Source organism: Sarcophilus harrisii, chromosome 2 (assembly GCF_902635505.1).
Source record: "Sarcophilus harrisii chromosome 2, mSarHar1.11, whole genome shotgun sequence".
In the NCBI taxonomy this organism is placed as follows: Eukaryota; Metazoa; Chordata; class Mammalia; order Dasyuromorphia; family Dasyuridae; genus Sarcophilus; species Sarcophilus harrisii.
Genome location: NC_045427.1, coordinates 361,875,026 through 361,892,535, shown reverse-complemented (window position 1 = coordinate 361,892,535; position 17,510 = coordinate 361,875,026). Strand labels below are relative to the sequence as shown.

Here is a 17,510-nt window from a genome sequence, read left to right as displayed (position 1 = left end):
ATTCTAGAGCCAGAACTCTTTCCATTAAACCACAATTACCTTCAAGATTCCTTTCACTTCTCACATTCATTCAGTGATTCTAAAACTCCTTTCAGCTTTGGCATTCTATGCTTCTATGATTGCTCTATGAGCTAGGAAGTGTCTGAGATTGAATTTGAATTCAGAACTTCCTGACTCCAGGCCTGGCACTTCAAGCTGTGCCATTTAGCTGCCCAGCAAAGACCTACCTTGGAATAATTCTAGCAAGTTACCAATAGTATGACCCCCCTCAAGAACTAAAATTCTTCTAGTTGCCACTCATTGCATCAGCTCATAGATCAATCAATAGAATCATAGAATTAGATTAGAGCATCAACTCTGGAGGCAGGAAGACCTGAGTTCAAATCCAGCCTCAGATACTTACTAGCTGTGTGACCTTGAACAAGTCATTTAATCCTATTTGCCCCCATTTCTTCATTTGAAAAATTACCTGGAGAAGGAAACAGCAAATCACTCCAGTATCTTTGCCAGGAAAACCCTACTTGGGATCATCCAAACAACAACAGATTTGAGAGGGAAACTTTAGATTGTGAATAGATTTCTAAGTTCTAGCTAATGGCGTCCTAGCTTTTTGTTCAGAGAGAGACTCGTACCCCATTTAAGATTTGGCATTTCTTTTGACTGTGATGGGGTCTACTGGGGGAAGTTTTTGGATGGTAGTCATTGTATCTGGGTTGTGAGTTTTTATGATCAGAAAATAACAGAGATAACAAAACAAAACAAGAAAGTAACAAAGACTACTTGTTTTGTCAACAGTTCAGTACCTATGTAATGGGCAGGTTGGAGATATACTTTGAGGACCCCTTGACTTTTAATCCAGAGCGGTTCAGTCCTGAAGTTTTCAAGTAAGTACATTTAAAAATCATTAAAAGACGAATCCCTATTGGAATAAGGCATGATTTCACTTGACTCTTACATAATGACTGGACAATGACAGATGATACAAAATAAATTTTTGTGTGACTTGGAAAGCCATTAAATTGAATTTCAAGGGGATTTATTTAGTTTTCTAGTCTTATCTCCTTCAGTTCACTCCATGTTTAGCCAAACTGTATCACCTTTTTTTCCTTCCATCTTGTTGTAACCCCTCAACATTCTCTTAATTTTGAACTGATCTCTTCCATCTTCGTCTGCTTAGGTCAAGTGTCCCTTCTTCCATGAAGCCTTATTTTTTCTTATTTTTAGAAGGTAGAGGGAGGAAAGAGAAAACAAATAGAAAGGAAAAGGAAAGAAGAAAAGAAAAGAAAGATCTTATCCTATTCCTTCTCTCCTTTGTTCCAATCTCAAAGGATGATTTGCCTTTTTTCCATCCCAAGGGACAATCCCCTACCCATGTCATCTATTCTATGCCATCTCATATCCTCTAGGAACTTGTCCCTGAAATAATTCATATTCATTCTCTCTCTCTCTCTCTCCTATCTCTCTCTCTCTCTCTCTCTCTCTCTCTCTCTCTCTCTCTCTCTGTCTCCCTCTGTGTGTCTCCACAAAATCTTCAGTTTTTTTTCTTTTTTCTGGCTTCTTTACCAGTGTCTACCAAAATGCTAAGGCTTATCCCATTCTTATGAAGGATCTTAAATACTGAAAAGAAAAATACACACACACACACCACACAAACCCTAGAAGTAGTACAGTCACTGGAGTTTTTGAATATAGGAACAACAGGATGACTTATCTAGGAATATTGATTTGATATCTATGTGTCATTAGGGGAGAGATGTATTCAAGGATGCCAATTGGAAGGCTATTTTAGTATTCTATAAAAGAGATGATTAGGGCTTGAAAGTATTAGGGGGGGAAAGGACAAGTGTAAGAGAAGGTATAATTGTGAAAAGTTAGCAGTTGGTTAGATGGGGGTGGTGAATAAATGCTAGAAGTCACAAATAGCATTGAGGTTTTGAACCTGGGTGACTGGAACAATGGTAGTAATCTTTCCAATACTAGGGAAGTTCAGAAGAAGTATTGCTTGGTAGGAAAATTAATATTTTGTTTTGAGTAAGTTGATTTGAGATGTCTACATTCAGACATCCAATAAGAAATATTTAATAAATAGTTTGTAATGTGGGTCTAAAGCTCAGGGGTGAGACTAGAAGTAAAATATGAAGATGTGGGAATCATAAAGAATAAGGATGATAATATAACCCTTGGAAGCTGATTAGGTCACAAGGGAGAGTATATATACATACAGTGTGTGCACTGTCTGCCCTTTTTGTGTATTCCTAGTGTTTTAATACAATGTCCTGTACATAGTAGGTATATAATAAATGTTTGTTTGATTAATATTTAACAATAACTAGGTTGTTTGTAATCTTTTAAATTTTATTTTTATTTTTTGTTATCTATTCCCAATTATATGTAAAAAATTGCTAATGATCATTTAAAAAAATTAATCCTCTCTCTCTCTAGGCCTTCCCTCCTCCCATCTTTGAGAAGGCACACATTTTGGTATTGATTAAACATGTAGAATCATGCCAAACATATTTTCATATGAACCATGTTAGAAAAGAAAATTCAAACAAAATAAAACAATAAAAATAAAGGAAGTAAAAAAGTATGCTTTAATCTGTATTCAGAGTTCATCAGTTCTCTTTTTAGGGGTGAATAGCATTTTTCATGATGAGTTCTGTGTAATTATTTTGGATCACTGTAGATAAGTGTTTCTCAATTAATCATCTTTACAATATTGCTGTTACTGTGTACAATGTTCTTCTGCTTCTCACTTTATTTTACATGGGTTCATATAGATATTCCCAGGTTTTTCGGCTAGTTTGACAAGTAAATTAATTAAGATAGAATTATCATTTTTAGTTTATTGACTCAGTCTATCCATTAGCAATTAATATTTTCCCAGATGTTTAGATCTGGGGTGTGTGTGTGTGTGTGTGTGTGTGTGTGTGAAGTGTGGGGGACCTAGTCAGAATGATTCTAGCAGGTAGATTCATTAAATGTCAAGGAGATTGTGAGTCACATTCTTAACTCCTTAAAAAAAGTGGGAAAGTGACCTGGAGTCTGATAAATGGTGGCAACGTGGCTCTGGGCAGGGCTACATAGAATTCCATATATATGGAATGAACTTCAAGATGATGACAGGAAGGATCTAGAAGTAGCAGTGTGAAATAAGGAATATGCCTGCCACTCCTGGCCAAGTTTGTTGGGAAACTTGATTTAAGTCACTGTGGCCAATATTGGAGAAAATGGCAGGGAAATGTTTTGATGAAATTTCTGTAAATTCAAGAAGTTAAGAAATACAACAGGAAGATATTTAGGATCGTGATAATGATATTTTGAAGGATTCAGAAATCATAATAAAAAGGGAGAGAAGAAAATAGAATAGGTTTTAGGGAAGGGGTAAGGCTGAGCTAGATAGAAATGAAAGTTGGGGAAGAATTGCTAGAGAAAGGACTTTTTTACCTCAAAGAACAATAACTCTGACTCACAGGAATAAGGGGGACATTATAGTTATTAGCTAATCTTAGACAGGATCAAGTATGAAACATCTTGTAAATCAGCCGCTTCATCAGAAATCTGGTTTTAAGATGCTTCTACAGATATTGAATGTATCTGAGACATAATTGCATCAGTGGATTGGAGGAGGGGGCTGGAGGATTTGTGGATATGGCAGTTGGGAAGATATGTGAAGAAGGGAAGAGTTACTATTTGTAGTTTCTATCTTGAGACAGACCCCTCAGTGATCCAAGTTAGGGAAAGGTCATGGTGATCAACACAAAGAAACCTTGGGGAGAGAAGGGAGGAGCAAATGGATAAGACATGATCATCCTCTTTTTCAAGTATCTGAAAGGTTGGCATATTAGATTTTACATTTTACCTCTTTTTAGTTCTTTGCATTTTTTTCTTTCTATTAAAAATTGTCATGGGCCCAACAGAAAATCAGGGAGGAGTCAGAATATGTAACAACAAATTTCCATTTCAAGAAAGCATATATAATAATAGGAGACATTATATTCATGATTGTCCATCTTTTCTTTGTTTCTTGTAGGTTATTCTTTTGTCCTCTGCTATGCAATTTTTATTTTATACTTTTTCCCCTTTCATCTCTCCTACCTCTCCCAAGCAGGCTTAATGAAGCATGCATATATATGTGTGTGTGTGTGTGTGTATATATATATATATATATACACACATATATATGCACACACATACCTATATCTATATATACACATACATATATCTATATATACATATACACTTATGTGCACACACATATATATATATTTGCTTTTACACATATATAGATATGGATATAAAACAATATTAATATGGCTTACATATAATATAGATTTCTCTCTTGATTGTAGAAGATAGAATTAAAACCAAATGATTGTAAAATCAGATCGAAAGATCAGCAGCAACAGAAAGTAGATTGTGAGTCAAGATAAGGGAGTATTCTTAACAATATAATGGCCATAATACTAATCTGCTGCCTTTTTAGAAACTAATAGGTTCAAGTAAAGTATGATTGATCACCTGACAGAAGTGTTATAGAGACTATTACTTTATTATTGGTCCTTATTGGGTTCCCTTCCAACTATAAAGTTCTGAGAGTCATTTATATACCCTGGGTATCTGTTACTTATGAAAACAACTTTCTGGCATAACAATATGTATGTCTTGTGATATGCAAGTGGCCCCTAATGTGAGTGCCAGAATGAGGTCTCTGTATCAAATGTATGGTTAACCATCTTTTCATTTTACAGACCTAATTTTACCTACTTTCCATTTTCTTTGGGGCCAAGATCCTGCATTGGACAATACTTATCACAGGTAACAAATGACTGTCATTTATTATCTTACCTCCAGAACAGATAGGCATCTATGTAATACAATGAATAGAATTCTGGATCTGGAACTAGGAAGAAATGAGTTCAAATCCAGCCTCCAACATTTATTAGCTGTGTGATCCTGAGCAAGTTATTTAACTTCTCTCTCAGTTTCCTCCACTGTAAAATGAGAATAATAATGGTAGCACCTACTTCCTGGAGCTGTTGTGAGAATCCAATGAGATAATGCATGTAAAGTGTTCTGCAGATCTTATCACACTATATAAAGTTGTTCTGTTATGTTTAAAATGACCCATTTTCTTGGGGGAACTCTTTAAATAGGAGTCAAGGAATCACTGGTTAGGGATTTTATAGGAGGAAAGAATTTATGCTTCTTGTAGAGAATCAACTTGGCTATGTAACCTTGGCATGGGCTTTAATTTCTTCTGCTAAATGAGGGCACTTAACTAGATAATCATCTAGTTTGACATCTTCTGAATAATATAACTTTAATTGTCTAAGATTTAGAGTCAGTAAGCACATATTAAACATTTGCTATATGTAAAGTTTCATGTTAAGAATAGTTGGAGATATAAAGATGAATAAAACATAATCATTGCTCTGAAGAAGCCTCTACCTACAGGATAGAGAAGACAGGGATCCATATAGCTATACTAGCTGATATATGTGTGTGTATATATACATATATATACACACACACACACACATATATATATATACACATATATATTGGCAAGAGACACACACACAGACATATTGTCAAGGCAATTAGGATTATGTGATTTGTCCACAGTCATACAGTTAGTATTACATGTTTAAGGCCAGATTTGGACTTAGATCCTCTTGGCTTCAGGGCCAGTGCTCCAGTCATTGCACCATCTAGATGTTCCAATTGACCTTTATATTGTACTTTATTAAGCACTTTACCTACGTGATCTCCTTGTGTTGCTCTGTATGATAGGCCATGAGTCCCCATTTTACAGATGAAGAAACAAACTAGATGAATTTGCTTCTTCAGCATCATCCAGTGAGAAAGTAGTAGAACTAGGGTTTGAACCTGTGTTCCGGGATCACAATTCCAGTGATTGTTTCACTCTGTCACTATTAATTCATGCTTGGGATAAAGGAAGAATAAAGGAGTAAGCATTTATATAGTGCCCAAACAATGCTAAGCACTTTTACATATATCTCATTTGATTCTTACAATTTTTGGAGGTAAGTGCTATATTACACCCATTTTACAATTGAAGAAACCAAGGCAAACCTAAATGACTTGAATCTGAGGGTGCACATGAACTCAAGTATTGCTGATTCCATCCTTCCCTTCACCCCCTACCAGTGTTCTAAACTGCCACCAGCTGCCTCAAGTGAGAGACACAAAGAATATTCCAGGAAAGATTTGAAAGAGTAGTTGGGGAAAGAGAATAGATATTAACTGGAGTCTTCTTTCCCCAGCCTGATATCACAGTGGGCTATTCCCACCATGGCAGATTTCTGGGTAATAGGCTGTTAATGAGCCATTGTTTTTCATTTGAGTATAGATGGAGGTGAAAGTGCTGATGGCCAAAATGTTTCAGAGGCTGGAGTTTCAGATGGTCCCAGGACAGAGCTTTGGAATTTTGGACTCTGTGACTCTGAAGCCCAAGGATAGCATGATCTGCACTCTTAAGCCCCGGGAAGGTAGAAAGATTTCTCTGGTCATGAAGGATGTTTCTGGTTTACCTTCTTAAGTATTAGCTTCTTTAGACATTATGGATTTTTCCCAGAATGGAATTTAGAATCAGGAGCCTTCTGATTTAGACAGCTAAAATATTAAATCTTGAAGGGCCAGCTTGCAATAATAGGCTATCTGCCATCTAAAGCTGAGAATATTTATTCTCACTTCTAATGAATAGAGACAGTATTATGTAGTGGTCAGTGCTGGATTTGGAGCTTCAAAAATGTGGGGGCCAATCCTGCACCAGATAATTGATAGCTATGTAATGCTGGGCAAATCACTGAAATCTTCTCAGCATGTTTCCTTGTATGTAAACTGAAAATAATAACATTTATTTCCTAGGCTTATTGTGAGATTCAAATGAAGTTAAGTATGTAAAGCATTTTGCAGAACTTAAAATGCTATATAAATGCCAATCATGATAGAGAATTAAATAAGTTTTTGGGGGATTCATGAGAAAATAATAATCTTTACCTACATTACGATTGAGAAGGGTCATGGTACAAGGCAAAGAATTGATCAAAGATGAACTCAAAACATGAAGTAATCAGAACCTAAAATAATCTGAGAAGCTTTTTCCTTCTTTTAGTTTGAGGATTACTCAGGCTAAATATGAATCTGGTTATCTGGGTCAAAGTAATTTAATCAAAGGAGTTCAATTGAAGACCTCTTACCCTTCTTCAATCACTGCACTTATTAAATCAAGGAAGACTGTTCCTGGACTGGACTGGAGAGAGGGAAATGGGATATGGTTTAGGAATCTATAGTAAAGAAGGATTAATCCAAAATCTTCCTACTAAGATAATTTAAAATTCATTAAAAATCTGTTATTTCTAAAAGAAGTGTGGAGAATGAATTTTCTTTCACATTTGTTATCAAGACCTCTGAAAAATTAACCATGCCTCAATTCTCCATTACCACTGAGGACATTTATGAGGAGTGACCATGTTGGTGGAGGCTGCCAAAGGGAATTGGAACCCGTTTTGCTCTGAACTCATAATTGCTAATTGAATAAATCATAGCATCTTAATCCTTCATAATCACAGAATCTCCAAGATGGGAGTGGAACGTCTACTGATATCTAGGGCTCTGCCCTAAGTGCCTACTTTCCCATAATTAAACCTGGGAATTTGGATCTTAATTCAGAAAAGACAATCTCTGACTGGACTGGAGAGAAGGGAATGGAACATGGTTTAGGAATCTATAATTGAAGACAGATTAATCCAAAATCTTCCCAGTAGGCTAATTTAAAATTAATTAAAAACCTCTTATTTCTCAAAGAAAGTTCTCTATATGTTTCACTTATCCCATAGTAACCCATAGTTGTCAGAATCCATTATGTGAGGTCAGGCAAGTGTATACCTAGCAGAAGAACTATAAGGATATTACCAGAGGAATTACTAGTATTCCCTACATGTGTCTACTTTTTCCACTAATGGTATGGATATTCATGTATATTGTTTCCCAGGTTTGTGGGAGAAATATGTTTTTGCAGTTTTCTATACCATGCTATTTCATTAAATGTCTTTATTTTTAATTATTTGTTTCCTCTGGCTAATTAGCAAAAGTGAACATATTGATGGTGAAGGAATATGGTAAGAAAAATAGCAAGGATAATTCAGACAAAGTGTATAACAGAAAGATGTATGCTTACAAAAAACATCCCCTACTTTGCTAAAAGAAATCCTATAAAGAATGCAATTTGAAGTGAGACTCTCAATGGATGGTTAAGTCTTCCAGATGCTTCTGTTTGTGATTCAGTTTATGCTTGTTGCAGCAAACCCTGAAACTTTACAGAGCATTGTGGAAGAAATCCATAATCACTCAAAAGAGTTTGACCTAAACATCCACACAGGACAAATCAAATAGATGAAGAATGTCTATTGGCCTGAATGTGGCATGCAGTTGAAGAGACAACCTATATGACTTATCCATCAGTTTGTTTATCTGAGACAAACAGTATAAACAATGAGTCATGCCCACAATTAAACAAAAAGAGGAAAATGTCTGGATTGCCCCCAGGAAACTGTAAAACTCATTTAATGACCCCAAATTTCTCTCAGAAGCAAAAGCACATTTTTAAAAATAATGGTATTCTACGAATGTTCTTATATAGCTGTGAGGCACAGGACACAGCTGTCTCCAAAGAAATGAATAGAAATTTCATACAGAGAATAGTGAAAAAAGCACATTGTAGTTATGAATAGAATGCAACCATATAACAAGTGAGCAACTTCAAAGAAGATTATGAATAAAATGCATGATAGAAAAGGGAGTTGGTCTGTTCATGTAACAAGGCTGAGGGTAGTCTGTGTGATCCTCTAACATCCTTGTGGTGACAAACAAAAGTGAGAAAAGATTCCAGAACATTTGGTGGACTCCTTCACAAACATCTCCTGTCTCCAGGAGGGAATAGACAAGAGGCAGAGGATGAGCAGGCGTGAATCAATGATGTTCTCTATCACAGAAGGGGATATCCACATTTTAGAGCTCATTTAATGATTCCAAATTTCTTCCAGAAACAAAAATAAATTATTTTTTAAAATAATGATATTCTTTTAGTGTTCCCATATAGCTATAAGACACAAAACATGGTAGTTTCTGGTGATAATAGTTTAATCCTTTAGTTATATTTGTAGCATTTTAACTATTCATAGAGATTCAAAAAAAAATTCAAGCCTCTCGATTTGACTTCTTTCTATATATTTCTGCATTCTTTTTGGACTTAGATTTCTATATTTCTCATAGTTTGTTGATTACTTCAGGTAGATTTGGAAGATTCTATTTGAAGGAAAGACTTTCAAGGTATTCTTGTTCCTATCTATTTGTACATGTGTTTTCTATAGAGATTTCTGAGTTCTTCACATATCCAAATACATCTATGATTCTATGAAATAATGCTAGTTACTATTTTCCAATAATTGAAAGATGTGTAATTTCACTGGTAGAAGTACTTTATTGCTACAAATTGCAACACCCCTATTTTTGCTACAAATTGCAACACCCCTATAATCTATTATATAGTTCCTTCTATTTCATTATAACAAGGTTAGGAAGATCCAGAGAAGTATATATTTTTTAAATTGAGGATGTAGAACTAGAATACCATGACATGGGATTTAACCATGATGCAGAATTGATACAAGTAAAAATACATTATTTTGAAGAGTAGTATTCAGGTTGGATATAGTGCTACAATATATTTATAAGAATGAATTTAAAACAGTTCTGACATTGTATAAAATAATAGTAACTTAAGAAGTTATTTGTATCTAAGAACTTTATAATATAATTGTTATGTGAATTTTGTTAATAAATTGAATTCTGTCTTTAAAAAATCTAATACTCTGTGGTCAATCTCATGCTGTATCTTTCTGAATTTAGTGAGGCTGGCCCTTGAACAGTAAGTCTGCCACATGGCCTAGACTCAAAGCCTTTCCAACTTAGCATGTCAACAAGATTTTTAATTCTGGTATCAGGGTTTTCAGGTTCTCATGATCACTTCTATCCCAACATGGAAACACCAAAGAAAGACTTCATTGGAGTCTCTATGATGAAATATAACTGTAGATCGCTTTATAATCAGTATAATTCTTCCTGCCTACCTGGGAATCACTGAAGATTCTGGAAAGGCATGAGCATAGTATTGCCTTATTCTTTCTTTTGGGTTTTATTTGGAACTCACCAAAGTTACCAGTGACTTGTGGTTCACTTTGTCTAGTTTGTAGGCTCAATATGAGGTACCTCATGACACCACATAGTGGCAGCATTTTTTCACTTTTGCTTCCTGTTGCTGGTATTTGTTTTTTAAATTTACTTTTAAAATATTTTATTATTGCTCTTTTATTTTTAAACATCATTGTCACTTTCTAATGATTACTCACACAATAGAATCCTTTCTAATAACAATGCACTAGCAAAACAAATCAACTTATTAACCATGTTTGAAAATACACATGCCTTGTTCCTGACTTATTATTGTCCACTATCTATTTTTTTTAGTGAAACTAAGTGACATAGTGAATAAACTGCCAGGCCTGAAATCAGGAAGAATCATCTCCCTGAATTCAAATCTGACCTTGATACTTACTAGCTATGTGACAATGAGCTAGATGTTTAACTTTGCTTGCCTCAGTTTTCTCATCTGTAAAATGAATTGGAGTAGAAATGATTAAATCACTACAGTATCTTTGCCAAGAAAACCCTAAATGGGGTCACAAAGAGTTGTACACAACTGAATGAGAGCAAACTTTTTTGTTAGGCAGGAAACATAATTTGCCATCACTGCATCTGGTCTGTTTTGTAGTCCTTTACATAATTGTGGTCATTGTCTAAATTATTCTGCTATTTTTTCCCCTCCCTGAATTAATTTTTTTATTTTAGTTTATCAACCAGCAAATATTTTTCTTTTCCTGTCACCTCTCCCTTAATTAAAACAAAACAAAACCTTTGTAACAACTATGCACAATCAAATAAAACAAACTCTAGTATATAAAAATGCTTGTCTTATTTCCACATCAGTTCATATTTCCAAAATTTTCTGAATTCATATTTGCCATTTCTTATAGTACAATAATATTCTATTACATTTATGTACAACCCTTTTGTAGAGCCATACCCTAACTAATTGAAATTCACTTTTTTTTAGTTCTTTGTTATTACATATATATATGTGTGTGTATATATATATATATACTTTTTGTATGTAAAGGACATTTCTTCTTTGACTTTCTTGAGGTAAGTACCTAGTTCATAGGGTTTGTACAGTTTAAAGTTTTTTTAGTATCATTGCTGTTCAATCATTTCAGACTCTTTGTGACCCTATTTGGGCTTTTCTTGGAAAAGATACTGGAGTCATTTGCCATTTCCTTCTCCAGCTCATTTTACACTGAGGAAACTGAGGCAAAAAAGGGTTAAGTGACTTTCCCAGGGTCACAAAGCTAGTAAGTGTCTCAGGTCAGATTTGAACTTGAATCCTCCTGACTCTAAGCCCAGCATTCTACCCATTGTGCCACTTTACTGCCTTTAGTAAGATTCCAGAGTTCAAATCAGTCTCAGAAACTTGCTAACTGTGCGACCCTAGGAAAGCCACATAATCTCTGCTTGTCTTAATTTTCTCATTTGTAAAATGGCGATAATGACAGAATTTACCTCCCACAGTTGTTATGAGGATTAAATGAGATAACTGCATGATGAATGTTTGTGGCAGCCCTCTTTGTAGTGGCTAGAAACTGGAAACTGAGTGGATGCCCATCAGATGGAGAATGCCTGAATAAATTGTGGTATATGAATATTATGGAATGTTATTGTTCTGTAAGAAATGCCCAACAGGATGATTTCAGAAAGGCCTGGAGAGACTTATACAAACTGATGCTGAGTGAAATGAGCAGGACCAGGAGATCATTATATACTTCAACAACAATACTATATGATGACCAGTTCTGATGGACCTGGCCATCCTCGGCAATGAGATCAACCAAATCATTTCCAATGGAGCAGTAATGAACTGAACCAGCTACGCCCAGAGAAAGAACTTTGGGAGATGACTAAAAACCATTACATTGAATTCCCAGTCCCTATATTTATGCCCACCTACATTTTTTATTTCCTTCACAAGCTAATTGTACAATATTTCAGAGTCTGATTCTTTTTACAGCAAAATAACGGTTTGGTCATGTATACTTATTGTGTATCTAATTTATATTTTAATATATTTAACATCTACTGGTCATTCTGCCATCTGGGGGAGGGAGTGGGGGGTAAGAGGTGAAAAATTGGAACAAGAGGTTTTGCAGTTGTTAATGCTGTAAAGTTATCCATGCATATAACCTGTAAATAAAAGGCTATAAATAAAAAATAAAAAAAAAGAGATAACTGCATGGCATGGTATCTGGAACACAGTGAGGGCTATATAAATGTTGGCTATCATTATTAATATTATTATTATCTAAATTCAAAAATGGAGGGATGACAAATAATTATATTTTGTCAGAAAGGTTTGATCTATTGATTTCTTTTTCTTAATTGTTTTTTCACTTTTTATCTTAGTTACAAAGGAAGGTCCACTGACTAAGGACTGGATAATCTGGAAATGAATGTAATTTAAAAATAAAAGACACCAATAAAATTATTTCAAAAAGAAATGAGCAAGGAAATTACATTATGACCACATGCTTCATAAATAATGAAACAATATCAGTGTTATACATTCACGCACTGAACTGCATGGCATCTAAACACTTAAAGCAAAAACTAACCAAATAGATAGCTAATAATTACAGGTACTTTAATGTGACCCTTTGAGGCCTAGACAGAATCTAACAAAAAGATAAGCCACAAAGAAGTTAGGGACCTGGATAGAACTTTTTAAAATGTAGAAATGCTAGATTTATGACAGTTAGTGAGTAAAACAGTATAGGATTTGCACGGCACCTTTACAAAAGGAGGCAAAAAACTCGTTAACAAATACAAAAATTCAGAAATATTAAACTCATCCTTTATAGATTATAGTCAATAAAACATAATTTTAGAAAATAAAGAAAAGTCACATTGAAATGGAGCTCAAATAATGTAATACTAAAAAATGGGTGTATTGAAGAACAAATCATAAGAATAATAAATTATTTTAATCAAAGAAAATTATGATAATAAGACAATAAACCAAAACATTTGAAATGTGGCCAAAGAAGTGCTTAGGGAAAAAGTTATATCCTTGTAGGGGGCTGATTGAACCAATCAATCACTCCACCCCACTTAAGGGACTAGTAGGATACTATAACCCACCTCCCCCTTATATATTTGTCAGGTGAGAACCCCTCTACAGAATCAATTAATCAACCAAAGGGCTATACTATTCACCTTAATTTGGAAGAAGCAAAAGGTATTGGATTAAGTAAAATGAAGCTACCTAGGAAATATTTTGGGATTGGTTGAGGAGACAGTCATGACCTGTGGGGGACAAAATTGTTTACTCATTTTTTAGGCATGTCTGCTTCTTCATGACCACTTGGGGGGGGGGGGTTGTTTGACATTTCCTTCTCCAGCTCATTTTATAGATTTATAGAATTAAGTGAGCAGACAGGATTAAGTGAATCAACCAGGGAAACACAGGTAGGAAGTGTCTAAGGCTAAATTTGAACTCAGGTTTCCCAGAAATTCCGTTCCCCTGAGAGAAAAAATGAACAAAAATCTATTTGCCCCTTTCATCTGCCCTACTATTATAGGCATCTCCACCCTACTCGTTATCATACTTTTCCCTTGTCTTATTTTCATAACACCTAAATGTTGACTCCCCAATTGAATCCAAATTCTACAAATTTGACTTATCCGACTCATTACCAAACAAATAATAATACATAATAATCTGGGTCGAACATGAGCCCTTATACTTATGACCTTTATCCTATTTATTGCCACCATAAACCTTCTAGGTCTCCTCCCTTACTCATTCACCCCAACAACACAACTCTCTATAAATATTAGCATAGCTATCCCCCTTTGAATGGGCACTGTGGTTTTAGGAGCTCTGAATACTAAACCACTAAGTTACTATTCCACTGTTAGAGCTAGAAGGGCCTTATTAGCATTGTCTAACACCTAATGTTAGACTTAGAAGAAACTATACAGATAACCTCTCCTAATTCCCTCGTTTTACAGTAGAAGAAAGCAATTTATTTCAATAAACATTTACTACTTGCATATTATGTGCAAGGAATGGCATTATGCTAACAGAAACTAAATAATCAAGAAGTTTATTTCTTTTGGAGACAGCATTTGTAATGGGAATGTTATGGTTTCTTACCATGGTCCTGCTTTATTGTATCATCTTGTTGCACTGTTCAATGAATTAAACTTTATGTAGAGTGAGGTAAGTCAAAAAAAGACCTAAATTTGAATTTTCACTTTGACATTCCTTACCTGTATGATCTTGAGCCACTTATTTGATGTCACTTCTCTGGGCCCCCATTCATATTTGTAAAATGAATGGGTTTCGCAAAATTATTTCTAAGACCTCCTCCAGCTCTAATATTTTGTGTTCTGAAGTCAGCTCCAACTCTAATATACTATGATTCTAGATCATCCTCTGAGTGGCATTTGGCATAAAGCACCATTTTGGATAATAAAATATACAAACATTAAGTATGACAGGGAAGCCTAGAGTTGGACAATTTCTTAAGGTAGACCCCTTAGTGTAAGATGCAGAGGGCATTGTAGATGAAAAGGACTAGCAGGTTGGCTTTAAAAAAAAAGCCATGCACCATCTTCAATGGTTCCCATCCTTTTTTGTTCCATGGACCTCTTTCAATAACAATAAAAATGTGTTTTAACCCCCCAGGATTTATTCATAATTATATTACTCATTTTTTAATGTATTCTCTAACAACTTACAAAAACTATAATGATAATAGTAATCTTTTTAAAAGCTCCAGAAAATTTACATTATATATAAAATAAAAACTTATTCTGCCCATAATTACAAAAACTCTAAATTTAAACTTACAAGCTAAAATTATAAATAATTATAAATATCTTATGTAGAAAATTCTATTAATTATATGGGTATGTATTATATATTCCATATATATATATATATATATTTAGCAGATACATATGTTTCATTTGAATGTTAGAATCAGATTTGAAGTTTTACAATAAGTGGTTCAAGAAATGACAAAAATCGTCTTAAATATAGTTCTTTATTAAGCTTATTTCTGTATTTTGATTTAAAATAGGAATGAGGTGAAAATGCTCTCTCACACAAATATATTGTAAAAAGTGTTATGAAATTTTATAAGATACCTCACTGAGAAATGGAAATTATTTTGTCATTTTTAGCCTCCTAACCAATTGATGAAAATGAATATTTAGTTATGATATAAAATATTCATTTCTGTATTTTGATTTAAAATAGGAATGAAGCAAAAATGTTCTCTCACACAAATATATAATAGAAAATATTATGAGAATTTTACAAGATCTCTTGCTGAGAAATGGAAAATCATTTTTCATTTTTAGCTCTCTAGCCAATTGATGAAAGTTAATATTTAGTTATGATATAAAATATTTACTTTTTTCCTGGCTAATGAAAAACACTGTATTAAATTTTAAATGAACTTAAATACAATTGCATTTACTACTTTAAAAAAAACCATTTACATGTAACTTAAACTTTGTAAGGAAAGATTCTCTTAAATCATGACTTTCTACTTTTTACTACTATCACACAAGTTATATTTTCTTTTTTCTTTTTTTAACTGTTTTTTAAAAAATATGTTAAAGTATATGTTAAATACAATATATGTATACATGTCCATACAGTTATTTTGCTGCACAAGAAGAATCGGACTTTGAAATAATGTACAATTAATCTGTGAAGGAAATAAAAAATGCACGCAGACAAAAATAGAGGGAAAAATAGAGGGATAGAATTCTATGTAGTGGTTCACACTCATGTCCCTGAGTTCTTTCACTGGGTGTAGCTGGTTCAATTCATTACTGCTCTATTGGAACTGATTTGGTTCATCTCATTGTTGAAGAAGGCTTTGTCCATCAGAATTGATCATCAGATAGTATTGTTGTTGAAGTATACAATGATCTCCTGGTCCTGCTCATTTCACTCAGCATCAGTTCATGTAAGTCTCTCCAGGCCTTTCTGAAATCATCCTGCTGGTCATTTCTTACAGAACAATAATATTCCATAATATTCATATACCACAATTTATTCAGCCATTCTCCAATTGATGGGCATCCACTCAGTTTCCAGTTTCTGGACAGTACAAAGAGACCTGCCACAAACATTCTTGCACGTACAGGTTGCTTTTCCTTCTTTAAAATCTCTTTGGGATATAAGCCCAGTAGTCACACTGCTGTATTAAAGGGTATGCACAGTTTGATAACTTTTTGAACATAGTTCCAAATCGCTCTCCAGAATGGCTGGATGTATTCACGATTCCACCAACAATGTAACACACACTAGTTATATTTTCACAGAAACTACTAAACAACTGACCAGTGATACAAATTAATTCATTGAAAAATCTGCCAGAGAGAACAACAGAAACATAATTGAAAGACAAAATTTTAATAAGAAAACAGCCTTAATGCTGGAATAAGAGGTAATATGAAGTTGATTTCTATTAGATGATCTGGATTCTTTTCCATTTGTGATGATACTTGTGACAGTACTTGATGATTTCAAAGTGTGGCTTGTAAAGCCACATCCTCCTCCTATTCTCCTCCCAAGTAATCATCATTTTCGAACAACTTCACATTAAGAATGAAAGTATTCATAATGTTTTGATCATGTGATTATATAGCTGATATGGTACAACACATAATTAGTAAGTACCTGAGCCACGTATGAACTCAGACCTTCCTGACTTAAAATCGAACACTCTATCCATTATACCATCTAGCTACTTGAGAGATGGAAGTAAGACAAAACTGTTAGTAATTTGTTCAAGGTCATACAGCTAATAAGTGACTGAGGCAAGATTTCAACTGAGGTATTGCTGAGTTCAGTGACTGAGCAGAAATTCAGTGCCCATGAATAAACTTTTCCAAGTCTTATAGGAGTTAGGATTTGAACAAGATTTTCTGGCTCCAAATTCAGTGTGGTTATCTTCAGAAGTTCTTACTTCTGGTATTACTACAATTATTTTATCAACTGACAATTTATCCTTGTGAACAAGATGGATTTTGGTTTAGATTAGTTACATTTAATCAAACAGTTTGTTTCCAAATGGAGAAGTGAAAGTTAAAGTGAATTCAAAACTGATTACTGACTGGGCCCAAAAGGTAGTTACTATGGCTCTGTGTTATCATAAAGGTTTGTAATGAAAGACTTCAGAAATCTATCTCTAGCTTTATGCTATTTAACATTTAAAGATTTAATTTAAAATTTAAACATTTTTAAATCAAGGACAGCATGCTTATCCTATTTGCAAATGACATAGAGC

The 17,510-nt window shown here is 34.1% G+C and overlaps 1 protein-coding gene across 8 annotated transcripts in view; it reads left to right on the top strand.

Annotated features, from left to right (window-relative positions):
• The window catches only part of LOC100926883 (cholesterol 24-hydroxylase), an 89,558-nt gene that overhangs the window by 65,249 nt on the left and 6,799 nt on the right, over positions 1-17,510 (top strand). For 5 of the 8 annotated variants that reach the window (XM_031953273.1, XM_031953272.1, XM_031953275.1 and 2 more), the window contains 2 exons: positions 796-884; positions 4,752-4,818. In XM_031953273.1, the coding sequence (XP_031809133.1) occupies positions 796-884; positions 4,752-4,818 (156 nt within the window). Of the gene's footprint in view, positions 1-795; positions 885-3,716; positions 3,977-4,751; positions 4,819-6,376; positions 7,392-17,510 lie in introns of those variants that run through there. The other 3 variants (XM_031953274.1, XM_031953278.1, XM_031953279.1) reach the window with 3 other exon arrangements.